The 26,719-nt window shown below is 43.0% G+C and overlaps 1 protein-coding gene and 1 long non-coding RNA gene across 2 annotated transcripts; one reads left to right on the top strand and one right to left on the bottom strand.

The window, feature by feature from the left end:
• Window positions 1-233: 233 nt before the first annotated feature.
• LOC137768067 (uncharacterized) lies at window positions 234-2,725 on the bottom strand. Its single transcript, XR_011074702.1, has 3 exons — window positions 2,574-2,725; window positions 1,225-1,300; window positions 234-285 (listed from the first exon to the last, which is right to left on the bottom strand). It is a non-coding gene; the product is annotated as an uncharacterized lncRNA (long non-coding RNA).
• LOC137768066 (retinitis pigmentosa 9 protein) lies at window positions 2,303-18,505 on the top strand. Its single transcript, XM_068549286.1, has 6 exons — window positions 2,303-2,485; window positions 10,902-10,932; window positions 12,068-12,197; window positions 14,907-14,998; window positions 16,920-16,981; window positions 17,855-18,505. Exons 1-6 carry the CDS (start codon window positions 2,334-2,336, stop codon window positions 18,051-18,053), a joined length of 666 nt encoding a protein of 221 aa, XP_068405387.1. The 5' UTR covers window positions 2,303-2,333; the 3' UTR covers window positions 18,054-18,505.
• The last annotated feature ends 8,214 nt before the right edge of the window (window positions 18,506-26,719 follow it).

Here is a 26,719-nt window from a genome sequence, read left to right as displayed (position 1 = left end):
GAGGCCCGAGCCACCCAGCCACCTCTTCTCCTGACCGGGAGGCGCAGGAGGCCCCGTCCATGGACCAAGCGGCCATGGCGAGGGTGAGCGCGGTAGCAAGCGCTAGCGTGTGCGCCCTGGTGGCTGGGGTGCTGCTGGCCCAGTACATTGTTACCTTGAAGAGCAAGGAATATGTATTGTGCGTGGGACACCCGGAACGTGCTGTTCTATAACAACAGCGCTGGAAAAACACTACCTGATTGCTTTCCCTTGGTTTTCTTCTTGATTCTGTAGACCAACTTCTTTCTGCAACACAATTACATTTTCTTTGTTTGTAAATCACAGCTTCCAAAGACTATATCCTCCTTCTTAACTGGATTTGGATATCTTATAAGATACCATACAGGTCATTTATTGGCCCAGGTAACTTCCATCGTTATCGAGCGCAAGTTTGTGTGCCCGACACACAGTGAGGCCAAACAAACCCAAATGTTGGAGCTTGGAGCAGAGAAAGGTTTATTGCAGGGCCGTGCCAGGAGAACTGGTTGCTCATGCTCAAAAAAAAGAAAAAAAAAAAAAAAAACCCTGAACTCTCCGAAGGGTTTCACCAAAGCATTTTTAAAGGCAAGGTGAGGGAGGGGCTTCCCAGGGTATGTGATCAGCTACTGCACAACTCTCTGATTGGTTGATGTTGAGGTAACTGGGTGGTTAATTTAACATTATCAATCCTTAGGTGCCAGAAGGTCTGGGGGCTGGGGCTCATGATCATCAAGTAGTTAATTTCTTCCACTTGTGGTGCTTTTTACCAAATGAAAAACTCAGGAAATATGCATGAGATAGTATTATCTGGGTACTTCAAACAGGAACTATAGCAGAGTATATGGGGGAGGGGTCTATCCCGGAAGGCCCCCATAGGGTCCTGATCTGTTACACATGAATGGCTGAATCATACATTCATGCAACAATTTTAATTGGCTTCATTCTTAGAGGAAGAGGTCATTTCCAAGTTCCAGAACATGTATCAGCATAATTTCACATGTCTGTGCATAGCTTCTGTGTGTTTGTGTTTTCTTGAATAAATTTGAAAGAGCTCTTCACTTTGGGGTATTAACAACTGAATATTTTGGCAAGCATTTCCCTTATGCACTTATTTTTAATTCCTCTGCAGCTTCTTCCATTATTTCAAGGCTGAAAAAATTATATATCAGATACAGTTTCAAAGCACAACCTAGTTAAGCACCTTACACTTTTGCATCCTGGCTCCATGACCTAAGAGTTCTGTTTCCTTGGGCATGTCAGTTAACTCTCTGGGCCTCCTTATCTGTAAAATAAGGATAATACACATGGGTATTACGTACAGCACTTATTACGATTTTAAAAATTAAATCAGGGCTTCCCTGGTGGTGCAGTGGTTGAGAATCTGCCTGCCAGTGCAGGCGACACGGGTTCGAGCCCTGGTCTAGGAAGATCCCACACGCCGCGGAGCAACTAGGCCCGTGAGCCACAACTACTGAGCCTGCGTGTCTGGAGCCTGTGCTCCGCAACAAGAGAGGCCGCGACAGTGAGAGGCCCGCGCACCGCGATGAAGAGTGGCCCCCGCTCACCTCAACTAGAGAAAGCCTTCTCACAGAAACGAAGCCCCAACACAGCCAAAAATTAAAATAAATTAATTAATTAATTTTAAAAAAATTAAATCAACTCCTATTAAGGGCTTAGCTCAATGACCGCATAAAAAGTGCACAGTGTATATTAGCTTTTCGTTTCCATAACCCAAACCTTATCTGAATACAGTATACTACACTGACTATACATCGCATGGATCACATGTTCTGGAAAATTGGAGAATTTCTATGGAAGCCTTGCTTTCTTCCAAAACCGGATGAATCCTACTAACATGTAACGAGCAGCTCCTGTGTGCCTAGCCACTACGGGAATACGAAAATGACTTGCACAGGTTTCCCGGCCTCCAGGGACGAAGATCTCGAGGGGAGGCGCCCGACCCGGAGAGGGGCCCAGCCACGCGCAGAACGGGCTCTGGGTCCCCACAGAGCGTCCTCAGCACCGAGACTCCTGGCCGCCGCCAGGGGGCGCGCTCCGGCCTCCGGCACCAGCCGACCTGACTGCAGGACCCGGCGCTACGATCAACAACTTGAGGCCGCGCTGGCCTTTGGGCGGCGCGGTGCAGGCGGCCGCGGAGGGGACACCCGGCTCGGCCCGGCGGGACGCGGAGCGGCAGCGGGAGGGGGCGCTGCGGGGCTAGGCGTTCACAGCGCAGAGGAAGTACCGTCTTCGCCGCGCCGGCCGCCTCAGCCGCGCCGCACGGGGACGCCTCAGCCGCGCCGCGCGGGGCCGCGATGTCGTCCCGACCCGGGCGCGACGACGCGGGGGCAGGGGGCGCGCGGCGGCCGCGAGAGCCTCCGGAGCAGGAGCTGCAGCGACGCCGGGAGCAGAGGCGGCGGCGGCACGACGCGCAGCAGCTGCAGCAGCTCAAGCACCTGGAGTCCTTGTGAGTCCGTCACGCCCGCCCCCAACTAATGCGAGGAATGGGGTCGGGGCCCGCGGTCGCGCGGCGGTGCCCGCCCGGGGTTGGAGACCTGCGAGTGGGCAGGTGGGCCCGTCGGACCCCAGCGAGCCAGGTGCGGGTTTTGATCCCGGGCTGCCGGACGCTGGACTCTCAGCCGCTGGAGGAAGAGCGGGGAGGCTCCCTCCACAGGCTCGTCCCGGGCGCGCGAGGCGGCGGCGGGCGGGCGCTTCCCCGCCGGAAACGACGGTTTTATTGCTCGTGCGGCGACGTCGGTGTCGGTCAGGATTTGAATACAGGCGAAGTGCGGCTGCGTCCTTGGGTCCTTTCCCGTTTCTCAGTTCAAGCGGCTCGCTCTGAACTGGGTAAATCCCCATTCTTTTCATCTAGTGCTGTTAACTAGGGAAGAAAAAGCCCAGTCCCGTAACATGAGTGCGGTGAGGAAGGGAAAAAGTAAGCGTGGGGTGAGGGCCTGGTCCCTGACTCTGCGGGAGGAGCTGTCAGGTAGAAGAGAGCGTGGACTTCTCTCTCGTCCCCAGGATTTTTTTTTTTTACCAGGGTTAAGGGTGGAAGCTACAGAGAGGCCAGTTCTAGCTCAACAAGAAGAATTAGGGCCAGAGTCATAGATTCTTGCTGGTCAGCGTGGCCTGACCTAGGAGACACTGTACTCCCCCAGCTACCCGGGGTTGGAGAGAGTCCAGATAACCCCTGAGAGAAGGGTTGGTTGTAAAAGAGACTTAAACGTCAGGTGGAAGGTTGGATTAATGACCCTTGCGGTTCTTTTCTGTGTTTCTGTCGTTCAGTAATCAGCTTTAGAAGTCTGACTTTACTAAGTTTGGTGTTCACTGAGTTATCTGAATTATTTGTCTTAGGCACTTCCCATTACCTACCTTCTCATGATTGCTGAGACAGCATGAAAAGTCCTTAAAGGGTTAATCCTTCATTATTAACCGCTGGGAGCTTTGGCACAAAATGCATGCTTCCTTGTAGCCTGGCCTGCTCTTTTCAGTGTGGCTCTTGAGCTGAATTTCACTTCAGTGGGCAGTGGTTGTGGACTGCTGGCATCCACGGTCCTGGCCCCTTCAGGGCACTCTGGGAGGCTCTTTGTTGCCCGTGCAAGGCCGATGTTGAACAATATTTCCCTAGGATGAGTTCAGGCAGGGCTCAGTCGCCCTACCCCACCCCCTAGCCCTCAGTATCCTAACTGTAGGATGCCACATAGTTGTTAATACTCTACATTTATTTTGTAGCTCAGAGCGCACTCACAGACATCCTTTTATAACCTCCTTTTGCACATGAGAAAATGCAGGTTCAGCAGTTAAGTAACCTGATCAAGCACACACGGAACTGTAAACTAACAAAACTAAAGAGAAACCCGGGTGTCTGATTCTCAGACCAGTGGGATTTTTCAGTTCAGAGATTTTAAAAGTTCTGGGCTGTTGACATATTTATAGTTTGGCTAGTTCAGAGGCTTCTTTCCTTTTAAATGAAAGTCTGTATTTCCAGAATAATACTTTAACGTAGTTTAAACATCAAATAGTATGAAAAGTCTAATTTCAAAAAATAGTGGTTTGTATCTCTACTCACACTCCCTGTACCTTTCCCTCCAACCAAGGCTTCAATGGGGAAACTTTTAATTTTTTTTCTGGGATTTAACTATTTCTGAGTTATATGCTTATACTGCTTTTTTTCCATTGAATAGTAAACGTTACCTATTATGCTCATGTTATAGTAGATGAGGGTTTAGTTCTCTTTCCCTTCCCTTCTTGTCTCCAGCCTTGTATCTCCTCTCAGGATTTCTGTGTGGCTTCTAACCTTTTTTTATTTCTTTAATTGTCATTTTAAGAGAGTCTGGGGAAGGAAGACAGATAAGTAAGTTGGTCAACCAGGCATGTTAAGTTCCATTGTGGTTTTTTACAAATGGAATTCAAATCCTTTTGCCACCTGGTATGCCCTCTTTAGTTACCCTCACACTCCTCTGGTCATTTTCTTACACCTGACCTTAATTTTTCTTACTCTTACCATACCTGCCAGACCCCCAAAGTCATCTGAGTGTTCCACACATGCTCCTGCCCATTTTCCAGCTCTGTCACTCAAGTGCTCCTGGGCTACTGGGCATAACAGAATGGGCATTTTGAGTATATGTGGACTTTCATCTCAGCCTTCCAGCCCCCACAGGGCCAGGCTACAGGAACAACTGGGATGGAGTATGCTTACATGAAGGACTCTTCCAAAAGAAATCCTACCCCAACACTCAAATACACAAAGAGCATTATTAAGTACTTGGCAAAATAAAGATTTTTTTGTCCCATGCCTATTTAGGAGATAATCTCTTATCGAAATTTATCTTAATTTAGTCTTTATACTGCCCAGGGCAACCTGTCACAATCTGAATGATATAATGGCAAGGATTCACAGATGGCACAAAATAATGGGCCTCCACTAACTTTTTTTTTTTTTTAATTCTGAGGATTAATTACAAAGATAAAGCACACTTCTCAGCTGTCACAGCACAGAAGCCAGCTACTCAATAAACACACTCCGATTCTCATTTCCAAATGTTATTTTCAATAGTTAAATATTACCTTAATCTTTGAGAAATATCTTTTTAACATGCTACCTAAACTAATGAATTGTTTAGCCCAAGAAAAAACATCAACCACATTCCTTTACACTTGTGGAAACAGTTCTAAAATGGACTTTTTTAGGGAAGTCCATTGCTAATAATAACAGATTTCAAAACGGGCAGTTCCGGGAGCTTCCCTGGTGGCGCAGTGGTTGAGAATCCGCCTGCCAATGCAGGGGACACAGGTTCGAGCCCTGGTCTGGGAAGATCCCACATGCTGCGGAGCAACTGGGCCCGTGCCACAACTACTGAGCCTGCGTGTCTGGAGCCTGTGCTCCGCAACAAGAGAGGCCGCGACAGTGAGAGGCCCGCGCACCGCGATGAAGAGTGGCCCCCGCTCGCCGCAACTAGAGAAAGCCCTTGCACAGAAACAAAGACCCAACACAGCCAAAAAATAAAAATAAATTTAAAAATTAAAAAGAAATGTGCAGTTCCATCACATTTTTTTTCTATCTAGGCAAAAACATTTACATATTTTTCAGGAATTCAGATAGTTTGACCATGTTATTTGTACAACTCCTATGGCAAAAAGAAATTATTGTCGGATTACTGGATATTTACATAGACTTTACCACCTCCCTTCCAAACTCCCTTAAGTCCCAATGCCTAAGACATAGCATTAATGTTTCTAATGAAGGGATGCTGATGGACTGTATCACCTGCCCAATTTATGCAAATTTCCATTATTCCTCCTAAAAGAGGCCTAGGCCTATGACATGCGACAGCTTTCCATTGGAAAATATTTTAAGAATTTGCTTTGGAAATACCATACCTAAAAAGCTTTGTACTCTATCTAAAAGGCTAATTCTACTTATACCCAGGTGTTTATTGTGTAATCTTCAGGGAGTAAATCTTCCTCTGTCCCTTTAGAAAGGCCCTGGATTAGTGACAGTGAGGATGAGGATGGAGACTAGACGCCTCCATCATAATCCTTATTTGGAAGAGTCCAGAGATGTTTGCAAGTCCAGGTTGGTACCTGCTATAAATTGGAGGTTTCCAAAACCCCCTCCTCTAGTTTGGTTAATTTGCTAGAGCAGCTCATAGAACTCAGGAAAATGTTTTACTAACTGGATTACTGGTTTATTATAAAAGGATATAAGTCAGGAACAGCCAGATGGAAGAGATACATAGGGTAAGGTATGTGAGAAGCTGTGTAGAGTTTCCATGCCCTCTCCAGGTATGCCGCGCCTTCACGTGTTCGCCAACCCTGAAGCTGTCTTAACGCCATCCTTTTGGGTGTTTATAGAGGTTTCATTACATGGGCTTGATTGATTCATCATCGGCCATTAGTGATTAATTCAGCCTTCCTGGAGGTGGGGCTGAAAGTTCCAGTCCTCTAATCACATGGTGATTTGCTGAGCCTCAGAGGAGGTAGGGATAGATTTGCTGAACCCTGATCTACCACCTCTGCACCTCTGATATACCTCGCTGCACCCCACAGGCCTGCAAGCCTTATAATTGCCCAGCCACAAGACCAAAGAAAGAGGCTGGAGATAGCAACAGAGACACTGAAGGTTTATTGGATAGGGGACCTTATAAGTCTGAAGCAAAGTCCTGGAGCAGCGCCCCACTGTGTACAGCAGACAGCAGTCAGGACACAGACAGCAGTCTTTGCTTGGGGGGTGGGGAGGTTTACCAGTTATAGTGGGGATTGACATCAGGTTGGCTCATCAGTTACCAGGGAAATCAGCAGAGAGGCGTGCCCCTCACAGCCCCTCAGGTTATCAACCATCATAGGGCAGAGGTTTTCACTTTGATAAACTATCCTAGCGGAGCTGTTAGCTGGGGCGGGGGCAGGCACAGAGGCAGTTATTGAATAAGTTCTGTGATTAAGAGGGAAGGTCAGTCATGCGGGAAGGTGTAGGTGAAGCACAGGGACTGATCAAATAGGGGATATAAAGAGAGCCAAAGAACAGCCAGCTTAGGTGGCATGATCCTATACCACCTCACCTGCATGGGGAAAAGGCAGTGATCCCTGGAGCCAGATGTTGAAGAGTCACATGGCCTAGAAAGGCAGTAAACCCGGCTGGGGATGATGTCTGCAGGAAGTCCACTGCCAGGTCTGTGCCCACCTCCTCTTAGGAGCAGCTGGTAAATCCCCGTAAAGCTGCAGATCTGTAAAAAGATGTGAGGGTTGGCGAGGCCTCTCTCTTGGGTCCAGATCTTGACCTTTATGATGCTAGTGCCTAATCTTGCGCTGCCTCATGAGGCTACTAAGAGCACTAACTTTTCTTCAACAGAAGAGGCAGAAGCCAGCATTGTGGAGTGCCTTTCACATGTTTGCTGTGAACTCTTTACCCATGAGGAAATTGAGGCTCTGGGGGTTTAAGTAACTTGCCCAAGGTACACAGCAGTGAGAGTGGATCACAATTCAAAGTAAAATTTTTTTACCTGCAAAGCCCATTCACACTGATTTAGAACTGGAAAACGTTCTGGCTGGGATATGGGGTTCTCTACTCCAAAAAAACAAAACATCTCCTTTATCAAGACAGTTCTAGGGGCTTCCCTGGTGGCGCAGTGGTTGAGAATCTGCCTGCCAATGCAGGGGACACGGGTTCGAGCCCTGGTCTGGGAAGATCCCACATGCCGCGGAGCAACTAGGCCCATGAGCCACAGTTACTGACTCTGCGCGTCTGGAGTCTGTGCTCCGCAACAAGAGAGGCCACGATAATGAGAGGCCCGCGCACCGCGATGAAGAGTGGCCCCCGCTTGCCGCAACTAGAGAAAGCCCTCGCACAGAAACAAAGACCCAACACGCCATAAATAAAATAAATAAATAAAATTAAAAAAAAAAAAAAGACCGTTCTAAAGAATGTCAAAAGAGAAAAATTACACAATTTGTTAACGAGTTTGATGTCCTTAATTCAAGGGAAAACAATCCGCGGATTGAGAAGTACAGCACTTCACATGCAGTGGAACACTCTTCCCAGGGATTTTGGACAAGAGCGGGTTTTATAGGGCGTTAGGTGAGGCAACTTGGAAATAGGGCACGATTGGCTAGAGGGTCAGGGATTTCCTTATAAGACTAGCATGTCCTCTTACCTAGGGTCAGATAAGCTAAGTTAAGCTGAGTTGGAGGATCGTGATTGGGGTATTCCAGATTTCCTTGACAGTGAGGCATTTCCCGTTAGTGCAGGCTGACTTAGGTTTAGATTTGTGACATGAGCTGGGCCACTGGGGAGGCCTCCATTCTGGGGGTCCCAAGCTACGAAGTACCTTTGTCAAGAATTACATGGGTGTTTCTGAGAGGAGTTTCAACTTTATGGCTTTTCTAGATTTCATTTAGGAGTACCCTTATCCCCTTAGTTCTCCCTTCTGGTACTTAGCACTAAGCCTGGCATGATTATTGTTGACTGGTTACTTCTGCAAGGAGTAAATTTTTAAGTTGAACCTTCAATATCGCCTTAAAATTAAGTTTAGTTTCTCCTAATATACCTGTTCTTTTTTGGTAAGTGGAAATAGCAAGTTGGTTAGAGCAAGAGTGAGGATTTAATTACTGAAACAATTAGAGAAATAACATTGAAATTTTTTTTTTCATACAAATGGTTTTTTTTTTAATGTGATGATCCATTTATTTATTTATTTATTTATGGCTGTGTTGGGTCTTCGTTTCTGTGCGAGGGCTTTCTCTAGTTATGGCAAGTGGGGGCTACTCTTCATCGCGGTGCGCGGGCCTCTCACTGTCGTGGCCTCTCTTGTTGCAGAGCACAAGGTCCAGTCGCGCGGGCTCAGCAATTGTGGCTCACGGGCTTAGTTGCTCCGTGGCATGTGGGATCTTCCCAGACCAGGGCTCGAACCCGTGTCCCCTGCATTGGCAGGCAGACTCTCAACCACTGCGCCACCAGGGAAGCCCAACATTGAAATTTTAAAACAAAAATGCAGCCTATATAACTATAGCAGAAATGAGCTCCTATTAGCATATTTTTGGCATTTTTTTTTCCTACGTCCCAAGTTACCTTTGGTTTATCTCTCAGAACTTTATTAGCCTGGGCTCATACCAACATAGGTGTAAGGAAGATGACATTAATTTCATTTTTCTTTTGTAACTAAAAAACATTGAGGCAGTGTATTTGCATGTAAATAAATGTAAGTGAAAAATAAAGCTCCCTCCCTCAGGTATCCTATATATATAATCTCCCTTTTCCCGTACACACAAATAGAACCATACCAAACACACTGTCCTATACACTACTGCTTTCTTTCTTTTAACTTAAACAATTTTCGACTAGTTTTGGGATAATTAGTATCTATTTGACTATTAGATAAATGATTAACCATTTTAGAATTTATTATTTTCACTGTACAAAATTCAAAAAATTAATCATCTCTGAACTCACCTTCTGTGTGTAGCAACCTTGGGACTCCCCCATTTCCAAGTTGTTGGAGCCCAGATACAGTTTTAAACCAGCCACAGCATCCTGATGCCCTCTCTCAGTAAAATTTCGTTATAGAGGCATTGAAAAGACCTCTGATGTTCAGTTGTTCTGCCTCTTTTTCCAACTACTTTTTTTTGGCTGCATCGTGTGACATGAGGGATCTTAGTTCCCCAACCAGGGATAGAACCCGTGCCCCCTGCATTGGGAGGACAGAGTCTTAACCACTGGACCGCCAGGGAAGTCCCTCCAACTACTTTTTTTTAAGAAGGGGGTTGTGTCAATTAGGCACTCATATTTAAAAGCCAGACGCCCATGCTATGTGCTGCATAGCCTGGAATGTGTCAGTACTTGAAACTGAACATAATTACACCTGAAAGTAATACAGTGTTATATGTCAATTATATCTCAGTTTTTTAATTTTAAAATTGATTTGTTTAAAATGAACCCTAGCATTGGATGCTGCTTTTCTAGATTTGGCATCCATCAGCCTTTTCCAGAAGTTCCAGCAGAGTGATGAGAAGTGGAAATGAGTTGGGAGCACAGGCATGATTTGTATCCTCAGGACCCTGGGGGTCTGAGAGCTCTCTTTGTTGGTGGAAGGGGAAGTACGTTTGCACACAATCAGTCACCTGCTTCTCTAGCGGTAGTTCTTCATTGAGTGCCAGCCTGTCGTCCAGGCACCAAGCAGGAGTCCTGCATCCCTGAGTCCCAGGAGGTCAGTAGGGGCATAAAGGGCAGTCAGAGAGCTGAGCAGCAGACGGCAGCCCAGCAGCCCACTCTGCAAACAGGATAGGCCAGTGGGGAGGATCTTGAATCTGGAGCTTTTGGGGCGGGGGTTGGGGGGGAGCGGGCGAGGTGGGAGGGGGAGCCTCTGGGACAGATCACCCTCCCCTCCTTCCCCTACAACAGGCCCTTCCCTCTGGCTTTGCTCCCTCCCCTCTGCACAGCCCCCATCCTTGTTAGAACAGATCACTCACACCCCCCCACCCCCATGAGCCTCTCAGTGTTATGGAAGCTGGAAGTTATGGTAGGTAAATCAACCAACAACTGTAATGACAGGCTGGAACCATAATTCGTTCAAGGCTCTTGTTACCTCACATTTTCCCTGCAATCTCTTGCTTTCCCTTCTTCCAAAAATAAAATCATTGTCCTAAGACACCAAGTTAGTTATTATTTTGGTGAATTTAAGTGCTATATCCCAGCAGGATATGGTATAGCATCAGTTTATTTATATAAGATCTCTGACTGCTAGGCATATTTTATTAACTAAGTTATAATATGGTTTTAAGTTCTTACTAAAAATATCCTTTTTATTTTGGTCTGCAGTTGCCTTTTGCTGATTGAGATGTGTTACGTTCCTATGAACATGGTTGATGACCAGTGTTTTTTTCCTTTCTAGTTATGAAAAACCTCCTCCTGGACTTATCAAGGTCAGTGTGAAGTTTGTACTTTTGGTTTTTCCCTGAGACAGATTTGACTCAGTGCTCAGACTCAGTCACTTGTTATGAAAAACAGCTGCATAAGGTTTGAACCTCCTTTTGTGATAGTTCTGTGTCTTCCCTGCAGATGGCAGTCGGTTCATGCACTTTGGGCTTTGTCACAGCCTGTGCCTTTGCAGAAATTTAATCAGCCTTGTGTCTGTCCCTTAAGAAACCACTGCAGGCCCCCCCGAGTGTTCCCCAGCGCTCACTCCCATTCTTTCTGTCTCACTTGTGACTGTCTTCTCAAAGCTCTCCTGCCCCATGTTCCTTCTCTGACCCTCCCGGTGCTGATTTCTTGAATGTCATCAGCTCAGAGAACACTGGACTCTGAGGAGACGTGAAGCTCATCCAGTCCAGCCCTGCCTGTTGCAGAAGTCCCTCCTCCAGCACCCTGGCCACAGTGTGTCTTTCTGCAGGAGTGAGACTTAGAGGACTTAAGGCCAAAGTAACCTTTTCTGTTTGGTAACTTCCAACTTAAAAAAAAGATTTTTAGAAAACATTCTTCCATTATAAATTTAATATTCATGGAAACTTGAAAAAATCATAAGGTAAAAAAACAGCACCTTAATTACATAGTGCAGTTATTTGGTAATGAAAATACATCTCACAAATACGGCATGTATGAGATTATGAAACATGACAGTGGCCTTCAAGGTCTAATCATCTATTTTACTCTAACACATTGCTCTTATTCCAGGAAACCTCACTTGTTTAACTCTATATTCTGCCTCATTCCACAAAGCTTTTAAGTTAGCAGAAAACCTTTTGTGATCTTAGAATCTAATTTTTGTGATCTAGAATCAGAATTTGGGGCTCACAGATCAATCCTATGTAAACACTAGTAACTTTTCTCTAAGAACAGCTACTTTGTTTTTGTGGCATAGCTAGCTCTTCTAGTATAGTTACTTCCGTTTTTTCTGTCAGTTATGATTTGTCTTTCTTTCTAGCTCTTCAGATGGTAACTTATGATGACATTGGGATCTCCAGCCCATGAGAAAGCCAGGCAGTGCTGTGTTCTCAAACAGGTGGGAGAGAGTTCCGGTGCTTTTTTGCCACATAGCTTACACACTGTTTCCTTTTTCAGGAAGATGAGACTAAGCCAGAAGACTGTATACCAGATGTCCCAGGCAATGAACATGCCAGGGAATTTCTGGCCCACGCACCAACCAAAGGACTTTGGATGCCACTGGGGAAAGAAGTCAAAGTCATGCAGTGTGAGTGTGGAAGGGTTTCAAGTAACACCCTCAATACATGCAAGTTATAGACCACTGTTTACAAACAAGTTCACTTCTTTTGATTCATTCTCACCACAGCCCTGCTAAAGTCAGGGCATGATCTCTGTGCTATAGATGAGGAAGCCGCCTTGCATATGTTATTAAGTGTTTTGGGGTAAGAGGCAGAGCAGTGCTTTGACTCCAGGGCTTCTGGCTGTAAGGGTAATGGTCTTCCACAGGGCCGTAGCTGCCTGCGGAGTATACGCTTCAGTAATATTACTGTAACAGAAAGGATATTCCATGTAGAAATGCCATGGAGGACAAGGGATGCATTGGAGGGTGGTCCCTTGGGTCTTGCCTCAGTCAGTCATCCTCATCAGAGGTGTTGAGGTTTTATCCAGGTAACCTGAGAGGAGCTCTGGGCCACAGAGGGCGGGTCTGGAACAGGTAGAGCTCTGTGTGCACACCCTCCACCGCACCAGAGCAGCAGCACCTTCATCCAGTGTAAGACGGCGTTTGAAAAAGGGATACAGCTGTCTTTAAAGACATTTGTTTGTACAAAGATTCTTCATGCACATAATTAATATAGCAGTTCTCAGCCCCTTTCCTTCATTCCCCTTACCTAAAAGGCGACCACCTCAACCTCTTTTAGGAAGGTTATTTTGAAGTTTATCCCTATGTATCTATAAAGATTTTTGTTTTTTTTTTTAATTAATTAATTAATTTGGCTGCATTGGGTCTTCGTTGCTGCGCACGGGCTTTCTCTAGTTGAGGCGAGCGAGGGCTACTCTTGATTGCGGTGCGCGGGCCTCTCACTGCAGTGGCCTCTCGTTGCAGAGCATGGGCTGTAGGCACGCGGGCGCAGTAGTTGTGGCTCACAGGCTCCAGAGCGCAGGCTCAGCAGTTGTGGCGCACGGGCTTAGTTGCTACGCGGCATGTGGGATCTTCCCAGACCAGGGCCCGAACCCATGTTCCCTGCATTGGCAGGCAGATTCTTAACCACTGCGCCACCAGGGAAGCCCCTATCCCTGTGTATCTAGATAACAGGGTTATATTCCTGCCCCTTGATTTTTCAGGTTTCTTCATTATCTATTGACTTCTTCCTGTAGAAGACAAGAATTCAGCTCTTTTTTTCTTCCTCCATCCCATCTCATACACATACCCTTCCTAGATCTCATTTTCCCAGTAATAATTATATCATAAATTTAGTTAAGTAAACCCTTTGTGTTTATTATTTTCAGAGTTGAATCATGTATTAAACTGATTACATTTCTTTTTTCTTTTTTTTTCTTTTTTTAATTATGGTTAAAAACCACTCCTCTCTGTAGTAGGGTAGTTAGTTGTGCTTCACTTACCATTTTATAGTTCTTTTCATTGACTTGCAAATTAAAAGTGTTTAGTCTGGACCAGAACCAGTTTTACATGAAGTTAATGAAGCTTAACCTTTAGGGCCCTTGTACCTTCCAAAGGTCTTTGGAGTCCCACCAATGCGGTCATATGGTTCTTTCTTTCTATAAAATTTGCCAAGGCAAGACTTTTTTCCCCCTAAAGAGCCCTTCCTCTACTTAATTTATGTAAGCTTCAGACTCCACAGAACTTGGATCCATCCCAGATGGAAAAACACATGCACACATAACCCCGTATTCATTGATTTCCATGATCCTAGTGTTATCTAGAGCAGAGCTTCTCAAACTTAGGGTGGGCCTGAGATTCCGTATTTCTGACAAGCTCCCAGGTGATGCTAATCTTGCTGGTCCGTACCGTTGACCACACTTTGAGTAACAAGGATCACCTTTCCTTTAACAAAGAGTTTTGATCACAGATGGTATGTATCCTTCTTGATACCCACACATCAATCCGTGGCATTTAAAATCCCCCCCTTTTTGTCATAGGCAGACATGTTTGAAGCGGTCTGCATTTGCATTAAGAGTGCATTCCTTCTTCCCCACGTGGAAATAGTGGGGAGATAAGGACAGGGGCAGGTCAGAGAATCCCTAAACTTCATTTTTTCCCAATGGTTTCCTACTACCAACTCTCAAATAAAAATATAAAGGGGAAAACGTTATTTCCCTGTCACTACATATTTTCAGTAGCTACCAGCGTGGAGCAAATTTGGCTGATCTTACCTATAATCCCTCTTCCTGCTTCCTGACCTCCTTGGTTGGAGTTGCTTAATGCCTGTATAGTTTACTAGGTCTGCTGTAACAAAGTACCACAAACTGTATGACTTAAACGAGAAATTTATTGTCTCACAGTTCCGGAGGCTAAAAGTCCAAAGTCAGGTTGTCCTCCTGAGTGCTGTGAGGGAAGGATGTATTCCAGGCCTCTCTAAAAACCCTGTTTCCCAGTAAGGTCACATTCTGAGGTACTAGGGGTTAGGACAATTCAATACAGTGGGGAAGCAGACGGGATGATACAATTCAATCTGTAAGACACTTAAAAAACAAAAAATCACACTTTGCTTTTTGCATGGGATTGTTTAGTAAGTACTTGGTTCATTTCTAAACCTCTACGATTAAAGGATACTTGAGGAAGTAATTAGTTTCCCTCTCTTTTTTGGGATCTTACATGGTTCATCCATTAATTATATTTGCTTTTAAAATTGGAATCTAATGAAGAATATCTTTAATATGATCTACTGATACCTTTATCTTGACTGAGTAAAAATGCATTATCTTACAGAAATATATCCCTTTTTCTTTGTTTTAGGTTGGCGTTGTAAACGGTATGGTCACCGAACGGGCGACAAAGAATGCCCTTTCTTTATCAAAGGCAACCAAAAGTTAGAACAGTTCAGAGTAGTAAGTAAAACCCCAGAGTGTCAATTTACGTTTACTGGAGATGATGAATGTCGGTGAATCAGGCAGTCACCAGTGAACTGGAGGTTCACATAAAATACATTCCGAAAGCCTTTAGGCCAAAGTATCTGGTGTTAACTACATCTCTATTAAATCGAATTTGTGTGAAAGATTAGTTCATTAACAAAAAATGCGTATTAAAATGTTATTTGCTTTTGTCTTGGGAACAGTGCTTCTTTTTCTGAAGCAGGCATTTTTATCAATTCAGTTAGTCTTTTTTTTTTTTTTTTGGCATGCAGCTTGTGGGATCTTAGTTCCCTGACCAGGGATCAAGCCTGGGCCCTCAGGAGTGAGAGCGCAGAGTTCTAACCACTGGACTGCCAGGGAATTCCCCAGTCAGTCTTTTTTTACTTATGTAAAAAAATCATATTTCATAAATAAAATCAGGGTTCTAGTTTCCCAGTCTTTGTCTAAAGTCTGTATATTTTTCTATCATAAACTAGAAGTGTGTGTATAAACGATGTACCCTCTTTAGATGACAGTAAAATCAATCTATCATTTCATCACTTTATTTTAACAAAGTCACCTCCCAGGGTTAATTCACCATTCAGTAACTGTTTTGGTCAACTTAACTATGCTATTACTGGATATATTGGGATTATCAGCATATCAAACAGGGGTATATAAACATTCTCCAAGGATTTTAAGATATTTAAAATACTGGGTTTTCATTTTACTAATTTACAGAAAATATTATGGATAAATCACTGCTACCTGGAATGTCAACTTTTACAGTGCCTATAATAGAAAATTTAATGATAAATCTCAAAAACTTAAACATACTCATATTTTTTAAATTTAGAAACCTAAATTCTAAGAATTGATCTAAGGATATAACAGAACATCAGTATGCACAAATTATTATGAATGTATAAGGATAACTTTCAGAATTATTTATATGATTAGAAAATAGAAACTGAAGAAAAATAGGAAACAACTGCAGTGTCCAATATACAACATAAGTTACCACTATATAAATCATATAGCTTTTAAGAATTATGTTTTAAAAGAATATGTAATGTCATAGGAAGATATTCATGAAAGCATAAGTGAAAAAGAGAATAGAGTTGTATATATAACATGATTATAATCTTCTGTAAATTATGAATAATGACTGGAAGAACCACACTAAAATATTAACAGTGGATATCCCGGCTGGTAAAATAATAGATATTTTTAACTTTATGTTTTCTTTGATATGTAAAAATTTTATAATAAACATACTTTTAAAGATAATTCACATGCCATAAAATTCATTCTATGTGTATTCATATTTTAAGTAATTTAAGTAGCTTTTAATTATACAAACATCATAAGAATAAATTTGCCTTATTTTAACAAAATGGAAACATTACAGTAAGGTTTTTCACAATTGATTTTTCAAGTCCAATCTTGCCTCTCTCCCCAGAGGGAATTTGTAGTAAGTAGCTTGAGTATACTTCCAGACTTCTCTTTGGTCATATCCAGTATGTTTTTGTGTACCTATAAATGAATCATTCTTACGCATCATTTCCAACTCACTTGTTTTGCTTAATAATATCTCTTGATCTTCTTTCCACATAGAACAAATAGAATTACCTCAAAATTTTTAACCTTGAGTGGTATTTAATAATGATTTTGCCATGGTTTATTTCCTTATAAAGGCTATGTAAATTATACCCTGTATTTGTATAACTGGAAAATCTTTTTTATAGTCTCCAGGAGTTTGAAATGATGGCAACTCTTAGGAAGGATTAGAACGTATTAAATATAAAATTACACCACACAGGAGGGGAAAAAAACTGGTTTCAGTGGAAGAGGGATTTAATTTTAACTTAACAGTCTATGAAGCCTAACCTAACCATAACCTTCTCTATCCCTCAAGGCACATGAAGATCCCATGTACGACATCATTCGAGAGAATAAAAGACATGAAAAGGATGTAAGGTGAGATCGTCTGGATGATAACAATATCCTCTTAAAGTTTGAAATTATATAGTTAGAAACTTTATAAATTAAAAATTTTTTAATTCCAGTATTAGAGGAGTGGTTTTAGTAAATATGGTACTTTAATTGAGAAATATTTGGAAGACAGGAATAGTCCCTGAAAAAGCCAGTGTGTGGGGAATGAGCAGGCCAGCCTGTTCTACTTGGGTTAACTTAAAGCAATGGGCTTGGCCCAGCCCACTCATGTCACTGATAGTTGACGTTGGCAACTGTAATTTATCTTCTGTAGATCTTCTTTAAATATCTGAGCTTTTGTTAAAAATTCCTAGACAGGGTTAAAGACAGGGTGAAAAAACAAGACTTTTTTTGGGGTGTGGGGGGTATTTTTTCAAATTGGTGATACTGAACTATAATTATATATAATTATTATATATAATATATATACATAACATATATTCTTCTTCAGATTCTCTTCCCTTATAGGTTATTACAAAATATTGAGTATAGTTCCCTGTGCTGAATTATAATTGTTGAGGAGGTAGATTACTTAGTATGAACTTGAACAGTGGGGGAATGATTTAGGAAAGTATCCATCTGTTAGAAGTTATAATAGTAAGGACTATGGAAACATGCAGAAACATTTAGGACAGTGAAAAGAATACAAAATAGCTTGTACACTGGTTACAGTCATGTAAAATAGGCGGGGGTGTAGACAAGAATGGGGAAAATATACAAAAATAAAAATAAGTACTGTCTTTAATGAGGTAATGCTTTGTGACATTTTTCACCCTCACTACTGTTCTTATATTTTTATCTAAAAGAATTTTTTAAGTTACATTGAATATGTTTCTTTGGTCAATCTTATGTGTTTAGGATACAACAGTTAAAACAGTTACTGGAGGATTCAACATCAGATGAAGATGGGAGCAGCTCCAGTTCCTCAGAATGTAAAGAGAAACACAAGAAAAAGAAGAAGAAAGAGAAGCATAAGAAAAAGAAGAAAGAAAAGAAAAAGAAGAAAAAACGAAAGCATAAGTCTTTCAAGTCAAATGAGAGTTCAGACTCAGAATGACAAGAGCTTGACTTGTTCAACATTCTCTTCTCAAAAATCAAACACTGTGGCCAAAGATCAGAGGAATGTGGAATCAGAGAGGAATAGGAGAGAGAGACACCAAGAGAGGAGGAGATTTGGTGTCACAGGTGTGAATTCTCACCTACCTTCCAGTAAAGATGTGACCCCCAGGAGAGTGAGTTGTATCTTGCCAGGTGCTAGCTCTGGACAGTGGCTGATTTCAGGCTGGAAAGCTTTTCTCATTGTTCTCCTCCCTGCTGATCACTGTGGGTCCTGATTCCTTAGAATTGCCTCTGGCAGGGTGGCCAGACTAAGGGAATCTCTGAGGAAGCTCCTCCAGGTGCTGCCGCAGCTTCCACCCTCCATGGTGGGGCTACTTAATGCCCTTAGATTTCAGGTTTGACTTTCCTCTGTTGTCGAGGATAATAAAATCTCGTTATTTATTTTTTAAATGTATTTATTTTTTATTTCTTAATGCATGCATGTATGTGCTCCAGATTTAAAAGGTACCTAAGGTTTACTTATGAAAACTCTTACTACTTCCTTTCTCCCACAGCTTCCCAGTTCCTTCTCCCAATGGCTACCAATTCTACCAGTTTCTTGTGAAGTCTTCCAGGAATATTGTATACATCACAGACAAGCAGAGGGCCTTTTTTTTTTTTTTTAACACAAATGCTATACACATTCATCTGCACGTTATTTTTTTAACTTAACAGTATAAAACTTGTTTTTTTATTTATTTTATTTATTTATTTTTGGCTGCGTTGGGTTCGTTGCGGTGTGCGGGCTTCTCAGTGCGGTGGCTTCTCTTGTTGCGGAGCATGGGCTCTAGGCACGTGGGCCTCAGCAGTTGTGGCACGTGGGCTCAGTAGTTATGGCTTGCAGGCTCTAGAGTGCAGGCTCAGCAGTTGTGGCACACGGGCTTAGTTGCTCTGCGGCATGTGGGATCTCCCCAGACCAGGGCTCGAACACGTGTCCCCTGCATTGGCAGGCAGATTCTTAACCACTGTGCCACCAGGGAAACCCTAAAACTGATTTTAATATTAAGTACATCCTGTGCTGCTGCACCACAGGTACAGTGTGTTCATAATCACCTGAGATGATTTGTTGACTGTGGGGAGGGGTTCCTATAACAATAGTGAAAAATCTTGTGTGGCTACATTGTATTTAACTTGCTTGGATCTTACTGCGCGAGTCCTATGATTTTTCCAGAGTAATTGACTCAGAAAAATTTTTAAGACTATAGTGGAATTACTATTCAGGGTCAGCTACCCACATCCCAAAATATATCCCTCACTTCCTTCCTCTTCCTGTTGGTAAGCATGGCCCACCTGTGCTCTTCTAGCTTTGTGCCACAGCTGAAGCAGCTTACCCATCAGGGTGGTGCCTGCAGCTATGGGAGCGTAAGTAAGTCCTATGGTTTGCTGAGCCAAATGGAGCTAGATCTTGCTCACAGGTAAGTGTCCTTACCTATCCAGCAGGTCTCTTGCTGTTTTCAGGGTCCCAGGAACTTTCTATTCCCATTTCCAACCTCTTACCCTGGGGGTTGGATTCCCCCTTCTTTAAAGAACAGCCAATCCAAGCCCAGAATGGACCCACCTCTTACTCTAATCAATAAATCCTCCTGGTCTTGCCCTTGGAATAGTACCTCAGTAACACAATTGTCCAGATTGGAATCACCAGGGCGTGTTATTTCTGAAAATCCTGAGGCCAGTTAAGTTAGGCATGCCCTAAACTTATCCTTGGCATCCTAGCTCAGCATGCACAACATGGGCCATTTGTCCTCTTCTATATGTCTCACAATGTTTGCTACCCAGTCCCAGCCTCTTCAGGGAATTTCTTACTGTCCCATTCAGGATGAAATGTTCTTTAAAAATAGGAAAGAATCTGCATCAATGATTCTCAAACCTTTGGGACATCAAAATCAACTAGAGTGCTTGTTAAAACACAGATTCCTGTGCTCCCAGAATTCTAGAGTTTCTGACTCTGAGGTGGACCTGGGAATTTTCCTCTCTAACAAGTCCCCAAATGATGCTAAGGCTGTTGGTCTGGGGACCATACTTGGAGAACCACTGCTCTATATCTTTAACCTCTTACTGGAGCATTCCTTCCTGCTTTAACTGGAATCTGGCCATACGCTGCAGCTTTTGTAAATTAACTGTCCATACTCCCTCACTGTGGTTTTCTATCTTCTCTTTCTGGCCTAGATTCTAAAGTCCATTATTTAAGCCTGTCATCTCCCTTGACCTGTGGTCCTTTTGGCCTTCTTTCTCAGAAGAACCTCGAGCCAGACTGCTAGAGAAAAATCACACAGCCATGTAGTTGGTACCCCCCTAAAGTCACCTCCAAACTCAACTTACACCATAAAGCTGACTAGTTGCACACTTTGGGTTGCTAGTCACCTGTTCAAATCTTCATCCCAAAACATCTCCCTTCACGTTGAGCATTTTCAAGTCCTATCCAGGAAGGCATTACAAGCCCTCAGACCTTCCTGCACCAAGACGTCCCACCATCCATCATAGTTGTGGTAAGCAGAATTCTAAAATGGCCCCAGGATTTTCCCCCTATTCTCCGGGAGTGTTAAGTATGATGAATTTTTCTCTGATGATTGGATTATTTTACAAGCACAAGGAAAGGGAAATTATGTGGGTGTTCCTAACCAAATCATAAGAGCCCTTTAAAATTCCAGAGTTTTCTCTAACTGGTCACAGTATAGGGACTCAGATTTCAAGCCTGTTGAGAGATTCCACGTGCCACTGCTGACCTTACAGACAGATACAGATGAAGTCAGGATTACAAGGTGAGGAGTGCAGCAAACTAATTAGAGGCCCCTAATAGCCAGCAAGGAAATGGGGAACTCAGTCTCAGTGCCAAAAAAACTCAATATTGCCAACGTCAATGACCTTGGAGGCATAATCTTCACTAGAGCCTCAGGTGTGAGCCCAACCCTGCTGACATCTTGATTTTGGTCTTGTGAGATGCTAAGCTGAGAACCCAGTTAAGCCTGCCCACACTTATGACCTACAGAATGTGAGATACTAAATGGTTTTTTTAAGCCGTTATGTTTGTGGTAATTCGTTATGCAACAACAGAAAACTAATTAACAGTTCAGTCAGGTTTCTCTCTTCCTCCACCTGTGCTCTGGACCCCACCTGTCAGCCAGCAGTAGAGGTCAGTGATTAATAAAAGCACTGCCTCTGAATTCAGACAACCTGGTTTTGAATCCCAGCTGCACCATTCATGAGCTCTCAGATTGGGCAAGGTGTGTGACCTCTCTATGCCTTCATTTCCTTGACTGATAATATTTACCTCATAGAATCAAGTGACTTGGTATTGTAAAGCATTTAGGACACATTTTGGCACATTTCAGTTGCTAAATGAATACTAGCTACTCCTGCTACTACTTATGCTATCATCAACATCTCTTCCTGCTTTCTTGGGCATCTTCCTCCTTTCATTATCACATTTCCCGTCTTCAGACTCTTTTTGACTGCTATGTTGCCCCCAGCATTTAAAAATTATTTTAAAATTATAAAATTAATACATGCTCATAAAAAGTTCCCCATTCAGGGCCATTATAAAAAGTGAGAGTCTACTTATAATGGTTTGATATAGCCTTCCAGATCTTTTTAAAAATGCATTACCAAACACAGGCACAGGGTTATTTTATTGTAAAAACTGAAGAACACTATGAATATTGTTCTATGACTTGGTTTCACTTACTATACCTTGGCAAACTGCTTACCACAAGCTTTATTTTTTTTAATTTTTATTTTATATTGGAGTACAGTTGATTTACAATGTTATGTTAGTTTCAGGTGTACAGCAAAGTGATTCAATTATACATATACATATACCTATTCTTTTTCAGGTTCTTTCCCCATTTAGGTTATTACAGAATATTAAGTAGAGTCCCCCGTGCTATACAGTAGGTCCTTGTTGATTATCTATTTTATATGTAATAGTGTGTATATGTTAATCCCAAACTCCTAATTTACCCCTCCCCCCCACCTTTCCCCTTTAGTAACCATAAGTTTGTTTTTTTAAGTCTGTTTCTGCTTTGTAAATAAGTTCATTTGTATCATTTTTTTTAGATTACACATATAAGTGATATCATATGATATTTGTCTTTCTCTAACTTAGTATGATAATCTCTAGGTTCTTCCATGTTACTACAAATGGCATTATTTCATTCTTTTTAATGGCTGAGTAATAGTCCATTGTATATATGTACCACATCTTCTTTATCCATCACCTGTGATGGATATTTAGGTTGCTTCCATGTCTTGGTTACTGTAAATAGTGCTGCAATGAAACACTGGGGTGCATGTATCTTTTGTAATTACAGTTTACTCCAGATATATGCCCAGGAGTGGGATTGCTGGGTCGTATGGTAGTTCTATTTTTAGTTTTTTAGGGAACCTCCATACTGTTCTCCATAGTGGCTGTACCAATTTACATTCCCACCAACAGTGTAGGAGGGTTTCCTTTTCTCCACACCCCCTCCAGCATTTATTGTTTGTAGACTTTTTGATAATGGCCATTCTGACTGGTGTGAGGTGATACCTCATTGTAGTTTTGATTTTCATTTCTGCAATAATTAGTAACGTTGAGCATCTTTTCATGTGCTTTTTGGCTATCTGTGTGTCTTCTTTGGAGGAATGTCTGTTTAGATCTTCAACCCAGTTTTTGATTGGGCTGGGTTTTTTTGTTTTGTTTTGTTTGTTTTAAATTTATTTATTTTCGGCTGTGTTGGGTCTTTGCTGCTGCACACGGGCCTTCTTTTTTCTAGTTGCGGCGAGCAGGGGCCACCCTTCCCTGCAGTGCACAGGCCTCTCATTGCGGTGGCCTCTCCCATTGCGGAGCACGGGCTCTAGGCGCGTGGGCCTCACCAGCCGTGGCACGTGGGCTCAGTAGTTGTGGCTCACAGACTCTAGAGCGCAGGCTCAGTAGTTGTGGCACACAGGCCCAGCCACTCCGCAGCATGTGGGATCCCCCTGGACCAGGGCTCGAACCCGTGTCCCCTGCATTGGCAGGCGGATTCTTAACCACTGCGCCACCAGGGAAGCCCGGGCTGTTTTTTGATATTGAGCTGCATGAGCTGTCTGTATATACCATATACACCACAAGCTTTAAATGGCCACAGAATTCCTTGGTTTGAAGGTGTTATGACTCATTTGACCATTCCTCTATCGCAATTCAGTTGTTTCCTATTTCTAATTCTTCAATATTGTGATTTATAATATATATTTGATCACTCATATGACCAAAATATGTTTCTCAGATATACTTGGTCTTTGTCCACAGTTTCTGGCCCACAGCTCCCAAAACCCTTGGAATGTCATGCATGGCAAGAGCAATGGGAGCATCTTTTGTTATATTTGGTCTCTTGTCCTCAGTTCATGACAGAGCCTGAAAGGTGAAATGGGTGTCTTGTTATTCACAACTAGGTGTATGTTCATAAGGTGACTTCTGAAAAGTACCTAAAAATGGGGGGAGGTGCTGGTTGCCAGGAAAACCTAACTGAATAGAGTTGGAAATTTCAGTCCCACCCCCTGACTGGGGAAAGAGGAGAGGGACTGGAGGTTGAAACAGTCACCAATGGCCGATGATTTAATCAATCATGCCCATGTGACGGAGCCTCCATAAAAACCCAAAGGGGGGGTTCAGAGAGCTTCTGGATTGGTGAACACATGGAGGTTCTGGGAGAGTGCTCCGCAAGCAGAGGGTGTAGAAGCTCTGTGCCCCTTCCCACCTACTTTGCCCTATGCATCTCTTCCATCAGGCCGTTCCTGAGTTACAGCCTTTTATAATAAACCAGTAATATAGCAAATTAATCGAACCCAAACAGGGGGTTACGAGACCTCCGATCTATAGCCAGTGTGTCAAAAGCACAGGTGAAACCTGGCTTTTGAGTAGAATCTGAAGCTGGGGTGGGGGGCGGTGGCACAGTCCTATACGACTGAGCCCTTACCACGTAGAATCTGATGCTATTTCCAGGCAGAGAGTGTCAGAACTGAGTTAAATCGTAAGACATACTGCTGGTGTCAGGATCTGCAAAGGAAGCTTACCGTACCCTTCCTACCCAATCCTTTGTTACCCCAACCATTGCATTCCTATCTCCAGGATTCCTATCTTGAACTACCTCTGTAGTTCAGTTGTCTTCTGATGGGCTTGGAATGCTAGTGGAGACAGGGACCACAGTGCAAAATGGGTTAATCTTAAGTTAAAACTAAGCTATCCATTAAATACTGTACACTAAATGGCAATCTCTATACAACTACTTAATGAGGATATTATTGATTATACAGCAAATCAATATCAGCCAGAAATGTATAGTATAGTCAGGAGACTGACAGCTACTGCATTTCATTTGTCACGTTATGAAAGTGGTAACAGTGCACTGATGACACATGAGGGTCACCTTATCCAGCCATGGGCGGGGATACAGGCCAGAACCACTTTCCAGATGTTACTTAAAGCAGGTCTGAAGTAGGAGTTAGTTAGGCAGTCATAGACCTTCTAATAAGACTGGCTTTGCAAACACTATCTTTTGCTTGTCTCTGCTCATTTCTATCACTTTTTACATTCTCATTACACCAGCTAGAAGTACTGGTTTAGTATAGGGAGTTATAAGCACATCAAGGATATGCTCATAGAGCTTAACTCGGAACATTGGCCAGTCCCAACCATGTATCCCCATAATGACCAAAGACATTCCTGGTGGCACTCCCGTTGTCTCCCACACCTGGAAAACCATGAATTCTGCCATGCCACCTTCTTTCAAAAAACCTAGCTGTCTTCAACCACACAAACCTTTTGGGTACCTAGTCAGACCTAATCTGCACCATTTATTGGGAGATTGGTTCCACACATTGACCATCCAGGTCCTAGGGTCTGAGTATAAAGAAGTCTTACTTGCCTAAAGCTTCCTTTGTTTCTAGGAGTAGACACTAGATGCTAGTAAAGAACATGTGACAACCTACCCTTCCACATATCTATCAGGGACCGGCTATGTGCCTGGCCTGAGTTAATAAACAATGAGTCAGCATCCTCTCTATCCCCAGGATAGTTCCTCTTTATGGGGAATGCTTAAATCTTTTTATTCTGTCCTCAACTCCACCATCCTTTTCTCCTTATCCCAAAGTCCCTGGAGATGACAAGACAGAACTATTCATGAATGATCCAATTCTACTGGTGTTGTCGTGAGTGTTGTGGCCACTTTGAGAGGGGAAGAAAATGCTTCAGAATCACACACTTTTGCAATTCAACTTACTTGCTGTTTTACAACTTTTAATTCCAAAGGCTTTACAATGTCACATTTTCTTGTTTGTTGCTATAACTTTAGTAGTTCAAATCAAGAAAGAGATCACATTTTCTAATCCATCATGATGATGCATATTTAGCTCTTCCTTGAAGCTGGAACTCAGCCATTTGTTTCCTATGAAATCACAATGGAATAATACAGTTGTGAAACAGATGTGATATAGAGAATCATTACCAATAACTTTAGTTTCCATTTTTAGGATAAAGCCAAAGGTCTTGACATTTCGCCTGAGCTTAGTTATCATTCTTCCCTTTATGACCACTGCAGGGCAGAAGTGACCTTTAAAAGGCCATTAGGGACTTCCCTGGTGGCGCAGTGGTTAAGAATCCACCTGCCAATGCAGGGGACACGGGTTCGAGCCCTGATCCGGGAAGATCCCACATGCCGCAGAGCAACTAAGCCTGTGCGCCACAACTACTGAGCCTGTGCTCTAGAGCCCACAAGCCACAACTACTGAGCCCGCGTGCCACAACTACTGAAGGCCGTGCACCTAGAGCCCGTGCTCCACAACGAGAAGCCACCGCAATGAGAAGCCCACACACCGTAACTAGAGAAAGCCCGCGCACGGCAACTAAGACCCAACGCAGCCAAAAATAAATAAATGTATTTAAAAAATAAAATAAAAAGGCCATCAATCCACTGCTCCAGGACTAGGGGTTGAAGTGAGGCAGGGTTACCCAATGCCAACACTCAGTGTGAAGGGAAGCCTGTCAAGCTACTGGCTCCTAAAGGGAGATGCTAAGCTTCCATTACCCAGCTCTAAACTAGTACACTAAGGGTGAAGCCACCAGGAAACTTACAAAATCCCATATAATCCACACTATACTACCATTAACAGTATCAGGAATTAAATGTGAAAACTAGGATAAAAATAACATTCCACAGGGCTCAAGGATGTATTGTACAACATGGGGAATATAGCCAATATTTTGTAATAACTGTAAATGGAAAGTAACCTTTAAAATTCTATAAAAATAAATTATAAATTAAATAATAACAACTTCCACAGAATTGAAAAACTTTGGTTCCAGTCTTCTTGTAAGCTAGGGTCTTACAAGGTATGTCTGTTACCCAGTTAGAACACTGCCATTTGTCATCTACCATAAGCAGTGTTAGCTTTGGAGGGCAGAACAGGCACCAAGTAGGAAACCCCAAACAAAATCCAAAAAGCAAATCATAAGACAAACTGGACACAGGATAGATACCAACCTCTAGAGCTGCTGGGTATTTCCTAAACTTTATAGCATCTGCCTCAAATCTCTGGTACTTTGTAAGGTACCTTGGTTTTAGCTCTCTCATAGTTACCTGAGGGAAGGGATTCATACATTAAACAATCCAA

The sequence above is a fragment of the Eschrichtius robustus genome, chromosome 8 (assembly GCF_028021215.1).
Source record: "Eschrichtius robustus isolate mEscRob2 chromosome 8, mEscRob2.pri, whole genome shotgun sequence".
Classification (NCBI taxonomy): Eukaryota; Metazoa; Chordata; class Mammalia; order Artiodactyla; family Eschrichtiidae; genus Eschrichtius; species Eschrichtius robustus.
The sequence above is the reverse complement of the archived record's forward strand: the minus strand, read 5'-3'. Positions and strand labels throughout refer to the sequence as shown.